The 16008-nt window shown below is 35.9% G+C and overlaps 1 protein-coding gene across 1 annotated transcript in view; it reads left to right on the top strand.

Moving 5' to 3' along the window:
• MTTP (microsomal triglyceride transfer protein) overlaps positions 1–16008 on the top strand; it is a 44348-nt gene that overhangs the window by 14750 nt on the left and 13590 nt on the right. Inside the window, exons 5-12 of the mRNA XM_030865613.2 lie at positions 109–225; positions 512–651; positions 2396–2546; positions 4694–4851; positions 7834–8002; positions 8891–8998; positions 13437–13649; positions 15789–16000. Coding sequence (XP_030721473.1) covers positions 109–225; positions 512–651; positions 2396–2546; positions 4694–4851; positions 7834–8002; positions 8891–8998; positions 13437–13649; positions 15789–16000 — 1268 coding nt within the window. The remainder of the gene's footprint in view (positions 1–108; positions 226–511; positions 652–2395; positions 2547–4693; positions 4852–7833; positions 8003–8890; positions 8999–13436; positions 13650–15788; positions 16001–16008) is intronic.

The following is a 16008-nucleotide window of genomic DNA, read 5'->3' as shown; positions in this document are numbered from 1 at the left end:
GCAGTCCCCCATGACATATTAGAACCCCAATTTTCAAGCCACTTCCCACTGGAATTCAAATGGTCCATGTGAGAATCCCAAACATTGTATTTTTGCTTTTCTTTTTAGGTAGATATCTCTGGAGATTGTAAAGTGACCTACCAGGCTCATCAAGATAAGGTGATCAAAATCAAGGCCTTGGATTCATGCAAATCAGAGAGTTCTGGATTTACAACCCTAAATCCGGTATGCTTGCTATCACTTTCTTTGAGGCAACCAAGTAATTACCTTTTGTAGAGATTATTTTAAAATAATAGGTGAATAAGGTAACAATATAATTTGGGAACATTTATAATTTTTAGTTTAGGGTATTAATTTTGTATAATATCAAATGAATAGGTTTATCTTAATATATTGTAGGTTTGGGTGACGGGGAAGTTCTTGTGAAGATGAAAAGATAATTCACTATTTGGCTTGATTCAAAGATAAAAAGCTAATTACTTGTTACAACCACATATATTTATTTATTTAGGTCTTGGGTGTCACTTCGAAAGGCACATCTGTCACTACCTATAAGATAGAAGACAGCTTTGTTGTAGCTGTGCTCGCAGAAGAGATACATGCTTTGAGGCTGAATTTTCTACAAACAATTGCAGGCAAAATATTATCAAAGTAAGATAATGTTAGAATTTAAGTTTTCTTTACTGTTCTTTGATATATTATTATACTTGGTTTAAAAAAATATATGTGTGTATATACACGCACATGTATATGCAGTGCTTCCTCATTTTGACTGAGTTCTTTTAAAACAGTGATTATGTCTGTTCATCTTTATTTTTCATATTATCTACAGTAATATATGGCATGTAATAAATACTTAATGTTTTAAATAGAATTTCATTAAAAATAAATTGTTAATTGAATAGAATTTAAATTTTGAAAAGGTAAACTACTTGATTCATTCTCATTTATTTTCTAATTTCTCTGTCAAATGATTTTAATGTTAAGCATTAAAAAATGGTGGCATTGGTGAGTTCTCGCCTCCAGATTATTTTTTTTTATTGTTGTTAATAAGCACAGAAAAGTTCCATACTAAAGTGATGTGACAGAATTTTTGATGTGATTTATAGTACTTACATATTCAAGCCTATTATTTCAATTGGAGAAAATTTCTCTGGTCAGAATAGTTCTCACAGGCTAAAGAACTAGAATTTCAAATCTAAGAGTATGTATTATTTTCAAATTTTAATTCAGAAGAACATCTCTAGCATTAAATGTTAGTTTTATCTTATGTCATTGTTTCTCAAATGTTTCTTCTGAAGTAGCCCTAATGTCAGAGGTACATGGTTGCAAAATCTTGGGAGAAATGCTTCAAACCATAAATGCTTGAAATTTTATTGAAGTCTCCTCTGGATTAGAACCTTGTGTTCTACTTTGTACTATATCCATATTGTTTTCATATATTTTCATATAAACTTAATATTTTTAATTACTTAGGTTTATCAGGTTTCCATTGCTCTATAACACACCACTCCAAACTTAGTGGTATAAAAAAACAACAATCGCTTTATTATTCTCACTCATAATCCTGGCACTTGCCTTGGTCCTGCTAGGCATGCCTCTCTTGGTGTCTGTTGTACAGTTGCAGACAGTCACTGACCAGAGATGGTTCAAAGGCTGCTCCCTCACCTATCTGGTGTCTGGGCTGGGAGACTCAAACTACTGAGGCACCTTATGCATCTCTGTTTATTTCCATGTGGCCTCTCAACATGGCAGGTTTGGGTAGCCAGACTTCTTACATGGCAGCTCAATTCTCTCGAGGTATGTGCTGCTAGCATGCCAGATGGAAGCTGAATTCCCTTTTATGACTTAGCCTTACAAGCCACATACTGAAACTTCTACTGTTCTCTGTGAGTTGGGGCAGTCACAGAGTCCTGCCCATGTTCAAGGAGAGGGATGTAGATTCCACCTCTTAAAGGGAGAGAGGCAAGCTTCTGAAAGAGCATATCAGATAAAAATATTATTGAGGCCAGTTTTGGAAAACAAGATTTCCTAATTATCTTAGTTAATAAGTGAAACGTGGTTGTACTGAAGACATCATTTTCAGAGAGCTGGGCTAAATCCAAAAGAGGTAACATCACATATCCAGGCAAATTTTCTTTCCTATAGTCTCTTGTCATAGTATTTTTACACTCCAGACTTAAATTTTCGAATCTTTGAGTAAAATTGTTGCTCCAGAAAAATTTCATAATTGTCTTGAGGTTTCTGTTACTGCTGGAGATATCACTGTTTGAAAGACATGGCCTTACAGAATTTGAATAAATTAGTATCTTGTTTGCCAAAAGAATGACAATTAGTAGCTTGTTCACTCAAAAGAATGCTGCTAATGTGACATTTCTCTTCCTTGGTTATGCAGGCAGAAATTAGAGCTGAAGACAACAGAAGCAGGCCCAAGACTGATGGCTGGGAAGCAGGTTGCTGCCATCATTAAAGCAATTGATTCGAAATACACGGCCATTCCCATTGTGGGCCAGGTCTTTGAGAGCGAGTGCAAAGGATGCCCTTCTGTAAGTGTGAGCAGCTGCGTTGTGTGGCCAAATCATGGAATAATCATGGCTTAAAGTTCTGTTTTCCTTTTGTCTCCAATGGAAGCTTCAGTTAATTTGTAAAGAAAGTTTACAAAGAACTACCAGCCACCACTGAGTTATAATGGCAGTAGCCTAATAATATGCACCCAAGGTGATGCATAATACAACAATAATTAACCAATGATTACCGTCCACTCATTTCAAATAAAAAATGTTATGACTTAAGGAGAGCTTCCTCAGAGCAGCACTTAGAATGCAGTGGGAATAAGGACCTCATGAAGTTAAGGGGAAGCATGGCATCAAGAGCACAGACAGCGGTCTGAATCCTGAAAGTTCTGCCATTTGGTAGTAATATGTCCGCAGGTGAAACGTTTTACTGACCTCAGTGTTCTGAGGATCGCTGTGAGGACTAAAAAAGGATACCAAACTCTTTGCCTAAATTGGGAACACTGATTTACCATGCCCCAACCTCCCCTACAGTTACAGCCAGAAATGAGATAGCACATCCCCAAGGCAAAGTGTAGATCATCTCATAACATTTGTAATCCAGCAAAGAGAAATTTCATTTATTGCATGAATCATTCGTGATGTATGGCCACAGATATGACTCTGGGTTCCAGCATTTCCTAATACTTCACGTCTTTTCAGGAGAGCAAACCCTTGGCTTCAGGCTCTGTTTGTATCTACCAGAAGATGCTCTACCCTTGGCTATTATTAGTGTTGAGAAAAGTAGACACATCAAGCACTAATACCATAATTTGCTTAAAGTGTGAGGCACTAATTCCTTGCTAGTTTCTCAAATATACCAAAATTGAATTAAGGGAAAAACAAAATGAGACAAAAAAAGTAATTGTTCTCACACTTGGTTTTTTCTTTTGTTTTTCTTCCATAAATCATCTCATGTTCTGGTGTAATTTTCTAATGTCATATGAGATGGAAATTATTTAGAAAGTTGACTAATGAAACTAATCATCTTTTCTTACGCTATTAATTTCTCCCCCCACAGTTATCTGACATTATGAGCCATCTAAGATTTTTCATAACTATTTCTTCATTATTATGGGAAAGGTTTATGTCTTTGAGGAATTTGTTTTCCAACTTCAGTATAATGTCACCAGTGCAACCCTTTAAAGAAAAAAACAAATCTGACTTCACATTGATATGCTCTCTGCCCTCAGAAATGACCCAGTAAATCTTTAGCTAAGTACAACTGGAATTTTGTTTTGGAATATCCTCTTAAGATTAGGTAACCAAAAGGGACTTGAAAAAAGAGAAAAATGTATATCTGTTGCTTATTGGAAGGAATGAGTAATTTAAAAACTGGCAGCATGGACATTATTCAGAGTTAGAGGTCACTGATGAGATTTAATACATTCTTTTACAACTGGGGAAAAGTGGTAAACTATGAAAAATAAGTTTTTAGCTTATTTCTAAGCCAAAGGATGTCATTAATTAGAACTATTTACTATTTTTAAAACCACAGTAGCATAATGATGGTGTATGTGAGAATTACCTTTATCTAAATAATACTCTACTTAACACGGATATATGAAATGAACAGTTCAGACCCCAGCAACATGTTTTACTATTGTTTGCAAACTATTTACTATTGTTTGCATCTCATACAGCAGTAAAATAAAGAGAATAGGGAGCTCAAATTATTACAGAAACTGGTTTTCAGTAAGGTTCCACTGCATAAGAAACCTGATACAATTCTTCAGCAGTTCTGATTTTTTTCCCCTCCAGAATATCCTGTTGTTAATGAAATTTTGGCATCATTTCACTATGGTGGTCAAAGTCTGGCCTCAGATAGAATTCCCTTGTTGTAACCATGGAATGACCCATATGCCCAGAAGCTTGAGGTCCTTTGAGCTAAGTGCTAATAGACAAAGACAGTCCTCCTACAGGGGAATTGTACACAGAGTCAGCAGGCCTCTGGGTTAGCCTCTGAGAGCCACAGGAGTGTGGTATGGACAGGGGGCGATCAGATATATTGAGGTAAGACACAAAAAGCTTCTTTGGCTTGTCAGATACAAAGGAAAGTTTATGTCTGGAAAGAACATCCTTTGTAAGTGTGGATGTTCAGAATTATGAATGTGGTATGGGCCTGCGGCCATGTTTTGCAGCTCTCGGAGCACTGGCAGTCCATCAGAAAACACCTGCAGCCTGACAACCTCTCCAAGGCTGAGGCTGTCAGAAGCTTCCTGACCTTTATTAAGCACCTCAGGACTGCAAAGAAAGAAGAGATCCTCCAAATTCTAAAGGCTGAAAACAAGGAAGTACTGTAAGTGCCCTGAACATTGTGTGGGGTTGTCTGTGGGAAAGCATTACTGGGTTATTGTTTATTAAGCAAGTAAGATCTCTTTTTAACCAACTGCCTCACCTTCCAATCAATTGTTTTGTTGTTTTGTGTTTTCATTGAACAGTTATACCTCAGTGCAGTAATGCAGTGGTTAATTGACCAGACATGCAATAACAAGTTTTCAGTAGTGACTCAGAGTGAACATTGTTTTTTGAGTATTCATGAGTTTACATCAGGTCTGGATTGGTACATAGATGGGGGGGCAGGGCTTCATTGTGACACCACGGTGCATGTGCTGCCTCACTGTTGTGAAATTGTGTTCCCTAGCTATTCATTTACACTCGAAAAGATTTCAGAGTTGATTATAAAAACAAAAAACGAATATGATTTTTTCAGTTGAAAATGTGGTTTCATTTTTATGTGATCATCCCCATTGAAGCCGTGTTTTAAAAAGAAAATTGAGTACTGAGGTAAACAGCCAAAAGAATCCAGAGAAAAGAAATGTGTACGTTATTTGAATATTTGATGAGAGAATGCTTTATTTGACATGCATCGTAAAGAGAGTTGACAAATTACCAAATTTACTTTGTAAATACAAATACACTTTCTAAGTAAAAGTGTTTTGGTCTTGTAATATAAAATTTGTCTGTAACTACAAATTCAACCATATGACACTAATTATCTTAACTGATGATATAGAACATGGCTCAATTAATTTGACAAACAGTGGAAACTAGCCATTAAGATAATAAAAAGTAGAAAGTGGCCAAGTTACACACACGCATGTACACACACACACACACAGACACACAGAGCAGCAGTAGTCACTGAGTTCAAGGGACTCAATTACCCAAGAATAAGAGAATTTAGTTTTTTTTCTGAGAAGTCTGTTTATTCTAGATTGTATTTGTTATTTACTCATCTTGAGGACACTAAAAAAATTGATATGAATTCCATATGACAAACCAAAAGTTAGTTGGGTACTATCTTCAAAAATAAATATTTAAACCAGAAGTTAACTATATGCAAAATCATAAATTCTCAGACTCTGTTTTAATCATAGAACTTAGGAAAAATATATTTTAGAGTGACTTATCTTTTTATCAAAAACAAAAATATGACAAGAATAGTGCAAAAATTAGCTATTTAGAACGGAGATTACACTAAGCCTTAGCCTATTTGTATCCTAAAAATTTTAAGGTGGCAATAATTTGTATGATTGCATGATGTAGTTTCTAAATCAGGTTATTTACGCAATATTGTACCATATCATAGGTAACACACACGTAACGTAGTACGGTAGAAAAGATACTAGGATGCGCTAATATCAGAAGACCTAGTTTTAAATTCTGACTTCCAACAACATACAACCTTTAAGTAGGTCATTTACATTTAGCTTCCCTGAGCCTCACTTTCAACATCTGTAAAATACAGAGAATAATTCCTTCTATTTATTGTAGGATAGTGAAAGTCAGGGTGGTGGAATGTAACATTTCCCGAAGTTTTTATTATGTGTATCTTATAACTTATACAATATTAACAAGTATGCCAAGAGGAAAGGCTTCTGTGAGCAACTGAGTTTGAAAAACACTGGGAGAAACCAAGTTAAACAGTTCTCTGCTACAGAAATATCCAGCATCTTTAATCTGATAATATTATGTATAAGTTTCCTTAAACATATTCCAAACTTACACAACTTTGAAAATCCCTTTTCTTAAAGCATTTGGTAGGACTAGTATTGCATGAAAAACACTTTAGGAAACACTGTAATTAAAGACCGTGTACTCCAGTCAGAAAAACCTGAGTTCCAATCCTAGCTATATTTTTACCAGCTATGGGACCTTGAACAAATGACTGGATATCTCTGTTTCTTTATATATAAGGGAGAATATTAGCATTAAACTGATAGAGATGTTCAGTGAGGTGATGGTATTAAAACCAGCATATATTTATTGAACATTTACAATGTGCCAAGCACTATTCTAAGTGTTTTACATAGATCATGTAATTTAATCCTCTCAACAATCCTAAAATAACTACTGTTTTTAGCCCCATGTTACGGATGAAGAAGTTAAAGCGAAAAGAGTTTGCACACCTAAAATTTCTAGTGCAATAATAGACACTTAATAAGTATTACCTCTCTCTCAGTTTGCTTCATTCACTAGGCTTTTTGTTAGGATCAAAATGGTATAGTGCAAGAATATCTTTTTAAAAATGTATAACATATTAAATACATGTATGGTATGTTATGTGAATGTGGAATAAAATATATATCAATACATACCTAATATGTTCATTAGTATGGCAACTAGTTTCAGAAATTTTACCATCCCAAGACTCAGCCAACAAAAGATTCTTGATGAGTAGAATATGTAACTAGCACTTTCCTGCAGGAGTTTTGCTCTGCTCACAACTGATCATTGTGGTTGAACTTGAACTATACCATGGTGCTTTTTATTTTTTAAAAAATGAGCAAAAACGTCTCTCTTGGATATAAATGAAAGTTTAAAGAATGCCCCACCTTTCCATTAAATAATACTGCCCTAGTTAAGTTATGTATTTGAGAAATGTATATATTTGCAAAGCTAATTAGAGAAAGAATTGATTTGGGGGACCATAGCTTTTATATATGACCCATACAGAAAAGTTTGAACCTAATTTATAATATTATTTATATGATTTTATTTATAAATCTCCAAATTATATTTGGCTTAGGCTAATACAGTAAAATTAATTTGTATATTCTGATTATACATTGAGGAGAAAGAAGGGAGTTAAGGGAGAGATTTCAAATAAAAGGGGGAAGGGTCTTTGGTGAAAGTCATTCATTTTTCTTTTGTTTAAATAAAAAAATTTTCACTTCTTTAGGAAATGTAAACCAATAGGGTCTATGAATGGTAGCGATTCAAAATAATTTCTTAAGCACCCTAAACATTGATATCCATGACCATGCCTTTTTTGTAGACCCCAGCTGGTGGATGCTGTCACCTCTGCTCAGACCCCAGACTCATTAGATGCTATTTTGGACTTTTTGGATTTCAAAAGTGACAGTAGCATTATCCTCCAGGAGAGGTTTCTCTATGCCTGTGGATTTGCCTCCCATCCTGATGAAGAACTCCTGAGAGCCCTCGTTGTAAGTCAAATGGAAACTGCAAAAATAAAGGCTCTGGGCTGCTCTTAGGAATCTAGGCAGTAATTAAATTTGCCAGCATCAGAATACAGGCTGAAATACAGCCTTCTGATTAGTCATATTCAAATTCCTTTGGACTATTTTCTTTCTGTTAATCATTACCTGTACAGTAGATTATTTCACATAGTGTCTTCTTTGTAATTCCTCTAAATAACTTAAACTATACTTTATGGAAATTTAAAGATTGTGTTCACCTATCATATAATGTAACATAGGACAAAATTTCAGAGGGGAGAAGTTTTGATTATGCTTCAAAATTTGATTTTAAAAGATTTGTTTTGACTTCAAAAATCTTCATGGTATTTGATGTACAGTACATTGTATAATGTATAATCTTATACATGTTATATATATATATAAGATATAATTCTTCTGATATTAAAAATTATATTGGAAGCAAAAGCTAGAGTTCTCTTGGATCCAAGGTTTAAAAACAAAAAGTGCACTTATTCACTTATGATTTAGGGGAATAGTTCATAATCTTTTTAGAAAATGGGTTTGTTTGAAAAATCTGATACCCATACATAAAATTACCCACACATAAAATTTTACAGATCAATTTTTGGATTCACTGACCCAATGAGCCCAGTCCATAAACCTCTCAGGACTTCACAGACCCATGTTAAAAATACCTGAAAGAACTCTAAGACTTTTCAACCCAAAGCTAGACAGTGAATTTGTAAGTGTCCCCAAAGCAAAATTCAGAGTTTGCAAACTAGGAACATAAAAACAATTTCCTCAGACTTTGGCTACTTTGTTTCTTTACTTAAAATATCCCTTGGAAATGTTTAAATGTTTCGGTAACCTATTTTATCCTTGTTTGGCTAATAGAGTAAGTTCAAAGGTTCCTTTGCGAGCAATGACATCAGAGAATCCGTTATGATCATCATTGGGGCCCTTGTCAGGAAGCTGTGTCAGAATGAAGGCTGCAAACTCAAAGTAAGTGCAAATCCAATCTCATTTATCGTATCTATAGTTCCGGACCAATCTATTTAACATTTACTGTGCTGCCCACCATTGGGGCAGAAATCAAATTTGTATGGTTTTTATGACATCAAAGGACTATGACTTCTTATATTTTTCAATTTCCATAATTATTTGAGTTGGCTGGTTTACTTCAGCAATCATATATCAAATATCTTGGCTAAACACAAAACTCACATATAAAAACATCCATTCAGTAGTATTTAATGAGTGTTTACTCTGTGCTAGGCATTATGCTAATACCTTAATATAAAGATACATAAAACATTCTACCATCCTCAAAGAACTCTTAGTCTGTTTATCAAATGCAAACAGATAAATAATAATATTGAAATATAAAAAGAGTGCTCTGGGGCTTCCCTGGTGGTGCAGTGGTTAAGAATCTGCCTGCCAATGCAGGGGACATGGGTTCAAGCCCTGGTCGGGGAAGATCCCACATGCCCCAGAGCAACTAGGCCCATGCGCCACAACTACTGAGCCTGCGCTCTAGAGCCTGCAAGCCACAACTACTGAGCCCGTGTGCCACAACTACTGAGGCCCACGTGCCTAGAGCCTGTGCTCCGCAACAAGAGAAGCCACTGCAATGAGTAGCACCGCAATGAAGAGTAACCCCCACTAGCCGCAGCTAGAGAAAGCCTACACGCAGCAACAAACACCCAACACAGACAAAAATAAATTAAAAAAAAAAAAAGAGTGCTCTGCAAATACTACAGAAGATGCACCAAACTATTCTGCTTGGGAGTGCTGGGGAAGCTGTCACCAAAATGATAATATCAAATAGCTTAGCCTAGAAGAGGTTTTTAGGTGAAGAGATAGTTTTGTGGAATAAAGGACGTTCTAGGAGAGATACAATAATGTATAAAAAAGCCCAAACTCAAAATGAGCCTTGTATGCTTGAAAACAGTGAGAAATTCTGTGGGGCTAGAGCAAAAAATATGTATGTTTGTGGGGCAGATAGGTGGGAGTGCTGATGAAGGAAAGAAGGGAAGAGAGAAGAGAGGTAGGCTGGATCTCTATTAATGGCAAGCTAAGGAGTCTCGACTTCATTCTGTAGAGAAAAAGGAGAATAATGTGGTTTTTAGGTGGTGAATGACACACGCCGATTTTTTTAACCTAGGAAGAAGCAAAATGGTATATAGACTGGGTGTCAGCTGCATTAGGGCCAGTACGATCTGATCAGAAATGTTTGCAACAACCTGGGCACGAATTAATAAAGGTCTGAATTAACGTAGGTGCTGTACGGTAAGAGAAGGAGACAGATTCAAGAGCCCTTTCGGAGATAGAATCGATAGTATTTAGTGACTGATGGGATGTGGGGAATGAGAAAGAGGTGAGAATCCAGGTGACTGTTAAGCTTCCATGTTAGGATACTAGATGTATGGTGATGTGAACCACTTAAGCAAAATTTATATAGAACCTGGTTTGGGGGTGGGAGGAGGGTAGAGCTATTAATTTGGCTATGTTTTGGCTATGTTTGAATCCTTTGGGACACCAGGTTGAGTTGCCCAATAGGCAGATGGCCACATCCATCTGTAGCTCAGAAAAGGAGTTAGGACCAGGAATAGAGAGTGACTGAAACCTTAGGAGACAATGGGATTACCCAAGGGAGGCATATAGGGTGAGAAGGAAACAAAACAAAGGATTACATTTAAAGTTCTTCTGATAATGGGACAGCCTAGTTATCACATCTTTAAAGTTACCTTATGAGTCTAGCTGTAAACTATCCATCACTGTCATTCAGTTTTGTTAATGTTTTTGAGCAACTTTTAAAAAAATGCATCTTTGAAGATAATGAGGCTTGGCTACCAAATGGACCATAGCAAATGTTCAGATTTTCTTTTCAACTTTCTGCTGTGGAATACTCATCTATCTTTTGCCCATATCAAAGACATCTGGATAGAAAGAAAACGATGTATTCTAAATACACATTTAAGGCATCTGCTGGGCACACAATCCACAATACCTTACTGTGCAAAAGGTACCTGCGAAGCTATCGAGTGCTATAGCTGTTCAGCATTTACTGGCATGAAAGCTACTGCCCTATGACAGTCTAAATGGCAGCTACACAGGTCACAATGAGTACTAAACCTCTATTTCTTTTTTCTATTTGTTTTTCCTTACATTTTGATCTCCCTGTATCCTAATTTCTTTTTTCACCAAGTTTATATTTGAAAAAATTCAAACCTATGGAAAAGTTGTAAGAATAGCACAATTCCATTAATATTTGTATACCTGCTTCATCTGGATTTGCCAATTGTTAACGTATTATCATATTTGCATTACCTCATTCTGTTTTATTTCATTTTATATTATTTTGGTTGAACCCTTTGAGAGTAAGTTGCATGCATCTGACATTTTACTCCTAAAGACTTTTACTTCTTATTATTCGAGTGCCATTGCATCTAGGCTCTTATAATGGACAAAATACATATATTTACATTTATTAAATTGCTAGTTCATACTGCTACCTCCAGTTCTACAGGGTTCTTCCTCTCCTTCCGTCATTCTGTAATTATACCTTCCTTCTCCCACAGTGAGAACCCTGGTTCTCAAGAACATTAATATCCTGATTCATTTGCTCAATCCTAAAACATGTACAAAATAATTTTGGAATTGTTACACCAATGTCATTACAAAAACCAAACTGACTTAAATAAAGTTCAAGACTTCATCACAGTCTTTTTGACCTTAGAATATATTTCACTAAAGGTATACAGTCAGAGGACTATGTTCAAACATTGTTTGGATTAATTCTTTTTTATTCTCTTCTGTTTAGTTATGTTATTACTCATTTGCTTCTGTTTGAAATCAATTTTAGCCACCTTTCATCCTTGTTGACTTCATTTTATTTCTTGAACATATGGAATAGTAACATGATTCAAAAGTCAGGACTTTATTTGAAAAGTATTCTCAAAGAGGTCTCATTCCCTTTCCTACTCTTCCACCCATTCTCACCTACCTTTTCTATGTAAGCAGTATCATTAGTTTTAGGTTCTCCTTTCTGTTTCTTTTTGCAACAGTAAGCAGATGTACATACACATTTTATTTCTTTTTTCTTGCACAAAATATAGCCTTATATACACTCTCTTGCATCTTCTTTTTTCCACTTAACAACATACCTTGGAAATCACCCCATACTGGTTCACAGAGATCTTCCTCCTTCCTTTTACAACTGCCTAGTACTCTATTGTGTGTTAAACTGAGGCACAACAGTTTATTCTCCCATGTATAGTCATTAGGTGGTTTCCACTATTTTTACTATTACAAATAATGCTTAAATGAATAATCTTAGGCACACTTTCTCTTAATTTTGGAGATATAGCTTCAGGGCCAGGGTATTGGATCAAAATGCAGATTTGTTAGATTTTGCCAAATTATCTTCCATGGGAATTGTAGCATTTTATGCTTCCACCTGAATGCCTATTTCCCTGTAGGCTCAATAACAATGTATGTTGTCAAACTTTTGTATTTTTAAAGATCAATCTGGTAGTTGAGAAATGGTATTTCTTTAATTACATTTGAAGTTTAGCATCTTCATTCTCTTTGGGGGCCTTTTATATCTTCCCTACCCCCATCTCTCCCATGGTGTGTGTGTGCACGTGTGTGTGTACCTGCAGCCTGGTTTCAGAGTTTATAAATCCTATAGATGAATTAGATCTTAGGAACCTTTACTTTACAGATGATACTGAAGCCCCTAAAACATACGTAGCAGCAAAGGTAAAATAAGAACCTAGATGTCCCTATTTCTAATTTGTTTTTCCATTAAACTGTTAACTTGCTAGTTCATAGTTTCTAGGCCAGAAAACTAAAAGGCCTTTTCTGATTAAAAAATATGTTTGAAAAGTACCTAGCAAAGTACATGCTACATAAAAGGCATTCAAGGGATGTTTTTTGAACAGTATGTCAGCATTAATCAAATTTGGAATCAAGTGGAAACAAGCACTTTTTAAACATTTAGAACAAGACCTTACAGTTGAGTGCTAAGTGCTTTCACCGAAGTTGTTACTAAGGAAAAGGTGTGTGCCACCATTTAGGCACCATCTAACCATTATTTTAGAATTTCAGTGAATGGGCAGTTTTAGGAATAATCGATCACAAGGGAATTTTAAAAATGACTTTATGCATTCAGAATGTGTTTAAAAGTAAATATGCCCATTATTAATTATACTCATTGCTTCTTAATATGTTAATGTATGTATTTTAAAAAAAAAACAACAACACCTTTATCAAGCTTTACTTGTTCATTTTCATTGTGTGCCTCAGTCAGGCAACCAGTGTAAAACTTTCTAAAACCTTAGGCTGTTATCCTGGACACAAGAGTGAAGCTGATCTTACCCAAGCTTTGTTTAATATATGGTTATGCATATGTCTGATGTAGAATGTGATTCTTTAGGGAGTGGTAGAAGCCAAGAAGTTAATCTTGGGAGGACTTGAAAAAGCAGAAAAAAAGGAGGACAAAATGATGTACCTGCTGGCTCTGAAGAATGCCCGGCTTCCGGAAGGCATCCCACTCCTTCTGAAGTACGCGGAGACAGGAGAGGGGTCTATCAGCCACCTCGCCACCACCACTCTCCAGAGATATGATGCCCCTTTCATAACTGATGAGGTAAATTCTCCAAGAATGTTTGCAACATTCACAAAAGGAAAAAAGCATGCCTAATCACAAGTCAGATGCAAACTTCTCTGAAGTCACCCTATTTTTTTTTCCAAACTAACAATCTCTCTTTCCTGTTAGAAATAACCCTTAAATTGGATTTAAGGCTCTTCTGAAGCAGCCTCACATTTTGAATAGATAATGTCCTATATCCTGAAGCATAAATATTGAAGCACATTCTCTTGTTTTATCACCAAAGGTAATAGATAATGCTAAGATATAGGAAGTCAAGAATGTGAAAGGAAGATAAAGCAAGGGGAGCTGAATCTAAAGCTAAAAGATGAGAAACGGTCAGGCAGAAGAAAGGATATGTGTGTTGGATAGAATACGAGAAAGAAGTGGGAGTCTTTCAAGCAGGGGAAGCATATGGGTGAAGACCCACAAATGGGAAAGAGGGTGGAATATTCCAGGAAAAGAAATAAGTCCAGAATGACTGATACATGAAAAGTTAGGGAAAACATCTCTGCAATATGGTTATGCAGCCTGTACTTGAATGTTTCTGGTGACTAGAAGTTCAATATTTCACAAGACTTCTTCATTATTGGACAACTCACACTGTCCGATTTTTTTGCTCATATCAAGGTGATATCTTCCTTCCCGTGACTAACACTTATTTGTCTTAGTTTGGCTTCCCCTCCGGCAGGAGAATTCTACAAGTATTCGAATAGAGGCAAAGTCCTCTCTCCTTTTGGGTACCAATGCCAGTTCCTTCAGCAATTCCCTGTTAAATATGATTTCAAAATATCTTCCCCAGGATGAATTCTTATTGTCAAGTGGTCTTCTTAAAATTAATATCAAAATTCAATAAAGTACTCCAAATGATAATAAAAAAAAAGAAACATTCTTTTCTGAAATATCTTTACTTCCACAAGTTTTAAGATGCTCTTAAATTTTTTGACACTGGAATAACCTGGCTTAAGTACTACCATGTTGGTTCCTACAGCTGCATTTTCAGGAAGCCATCCCAGCTATACTTTTTTTTAGGGCAGAGAATGTTTATAAAGTGTAAGATAAACTGCCTGTTGAGAATGATGTTCCCGGTTTGCAACTATGTTTTGTATCACAGTTGATAAGCTGCAAAGTGTGGTAATTAGGGTCATGAGTTTTTGACATAGACAGACCAACATATGGATTCTGGCTCTGTCCCTTCCTAGTTGTTTTTGCTTAGGTGATTCTTAATTCCTATATACCTGACAACAAAGCTCAACATTTGCGGGAGATAGAAAAAGACAGAGGAAAGTAGAACTGAAAGAAATATTTATAAATGCCTAGTACAGAACCCCAAGCACTGCATATTGTTAGGCAATGCTAGTGACCAATGAAATTATTTGTTGCCGCAGAATGTAATTATTTTGGCAAATTTTCTTTTGTGTTAATGTTTTGTTGAAAGAAGAAAATCCTCTGATATGACTTATGGACTTTAGGTGATAATGATGTATCAATATAGATTCATCAAATGTAACAAATGTACCACTGAGATGCAGGATGTTATACAGGAGGAGGTTGTATGTTGGGGGGAGAGGGGAGGCATGTGGAGCACGAGGTATATAGGAATTCTATACTTTAAGCTTAATTTTGCTGTGAACCTAAAATTGCTCTAAAAAATAAAAAGTCTATTAATTAAAAAGAAGAAGGGAAAATTCTGAGGTACCTCATTGTAAGGAAATGTAAGTTCATATAGCCATCTCTCTCCAGAGCCCCTTTGCCATGTGGCAGTAGTGTCTTTGAAAATTCTGTGGTTGTTAGGGAATACCATGATATGCTGCAATAACAAACAAGACTCAAAAATCTCAGCTTCTCATCCACTCTATGGCTAAAGTAGGTAAAAGAAAATGTGGCCCTGAGCTCACTACCGTAGTAGAAGAGAGAGAGGAATAAGATACACCAGCTCTTAACTGCGTTGGCCCAGAAGTTACCCGCAGTGATTCCGTTCATGGTCCATTAGCCAGAACTATGACCCCAACATAATTGCAAAAGAATATGGGAAATATTGGAATACATGTCTATTTTATGAGCGTTAACTCTTCCTGCCCGATATCAATTTTAAAAATCTAGATGTGCACTAACTAAGCTTGAACATCTTACGAACAGGTGAAGAAGACTATGAACAGGATATACCACCAGAATCATAAAGTTCATGAAAAGACTGTGCGCACTACTGCAGCTGCCATCATTTTAAATAACAATCCATCCTACATGGAAGTAAAAAACATCCTCCTCTCTATTGGGGAGCTTCCCAAAGAAATGAATAAATACATGCTCGCCATTGTCCAAGACATCCTACGTTTTGAAACGCCTGCAAGGTATGAAG

The sequence above is a fragment of the Globicephala melas genome, chromosome 5 (genome assembly GCF_963455315.2).
Source record: "Globicephala melas chromosome 5, mGloMel1.2, whole genome shotgun sequence".
In the NCBI taxonomy this organism is placed as follows: domain Eukaryota; kingdom Metazoa; phylum Chordata; class Mammalia; order Artiodactyla; family Delphinidae; genus Globicephala; species Globicephala melas.
Note: the sequence above shows the minus strand (reverse complement) of the source record. Positions and strands in the feature narration are given on the sequence as shown.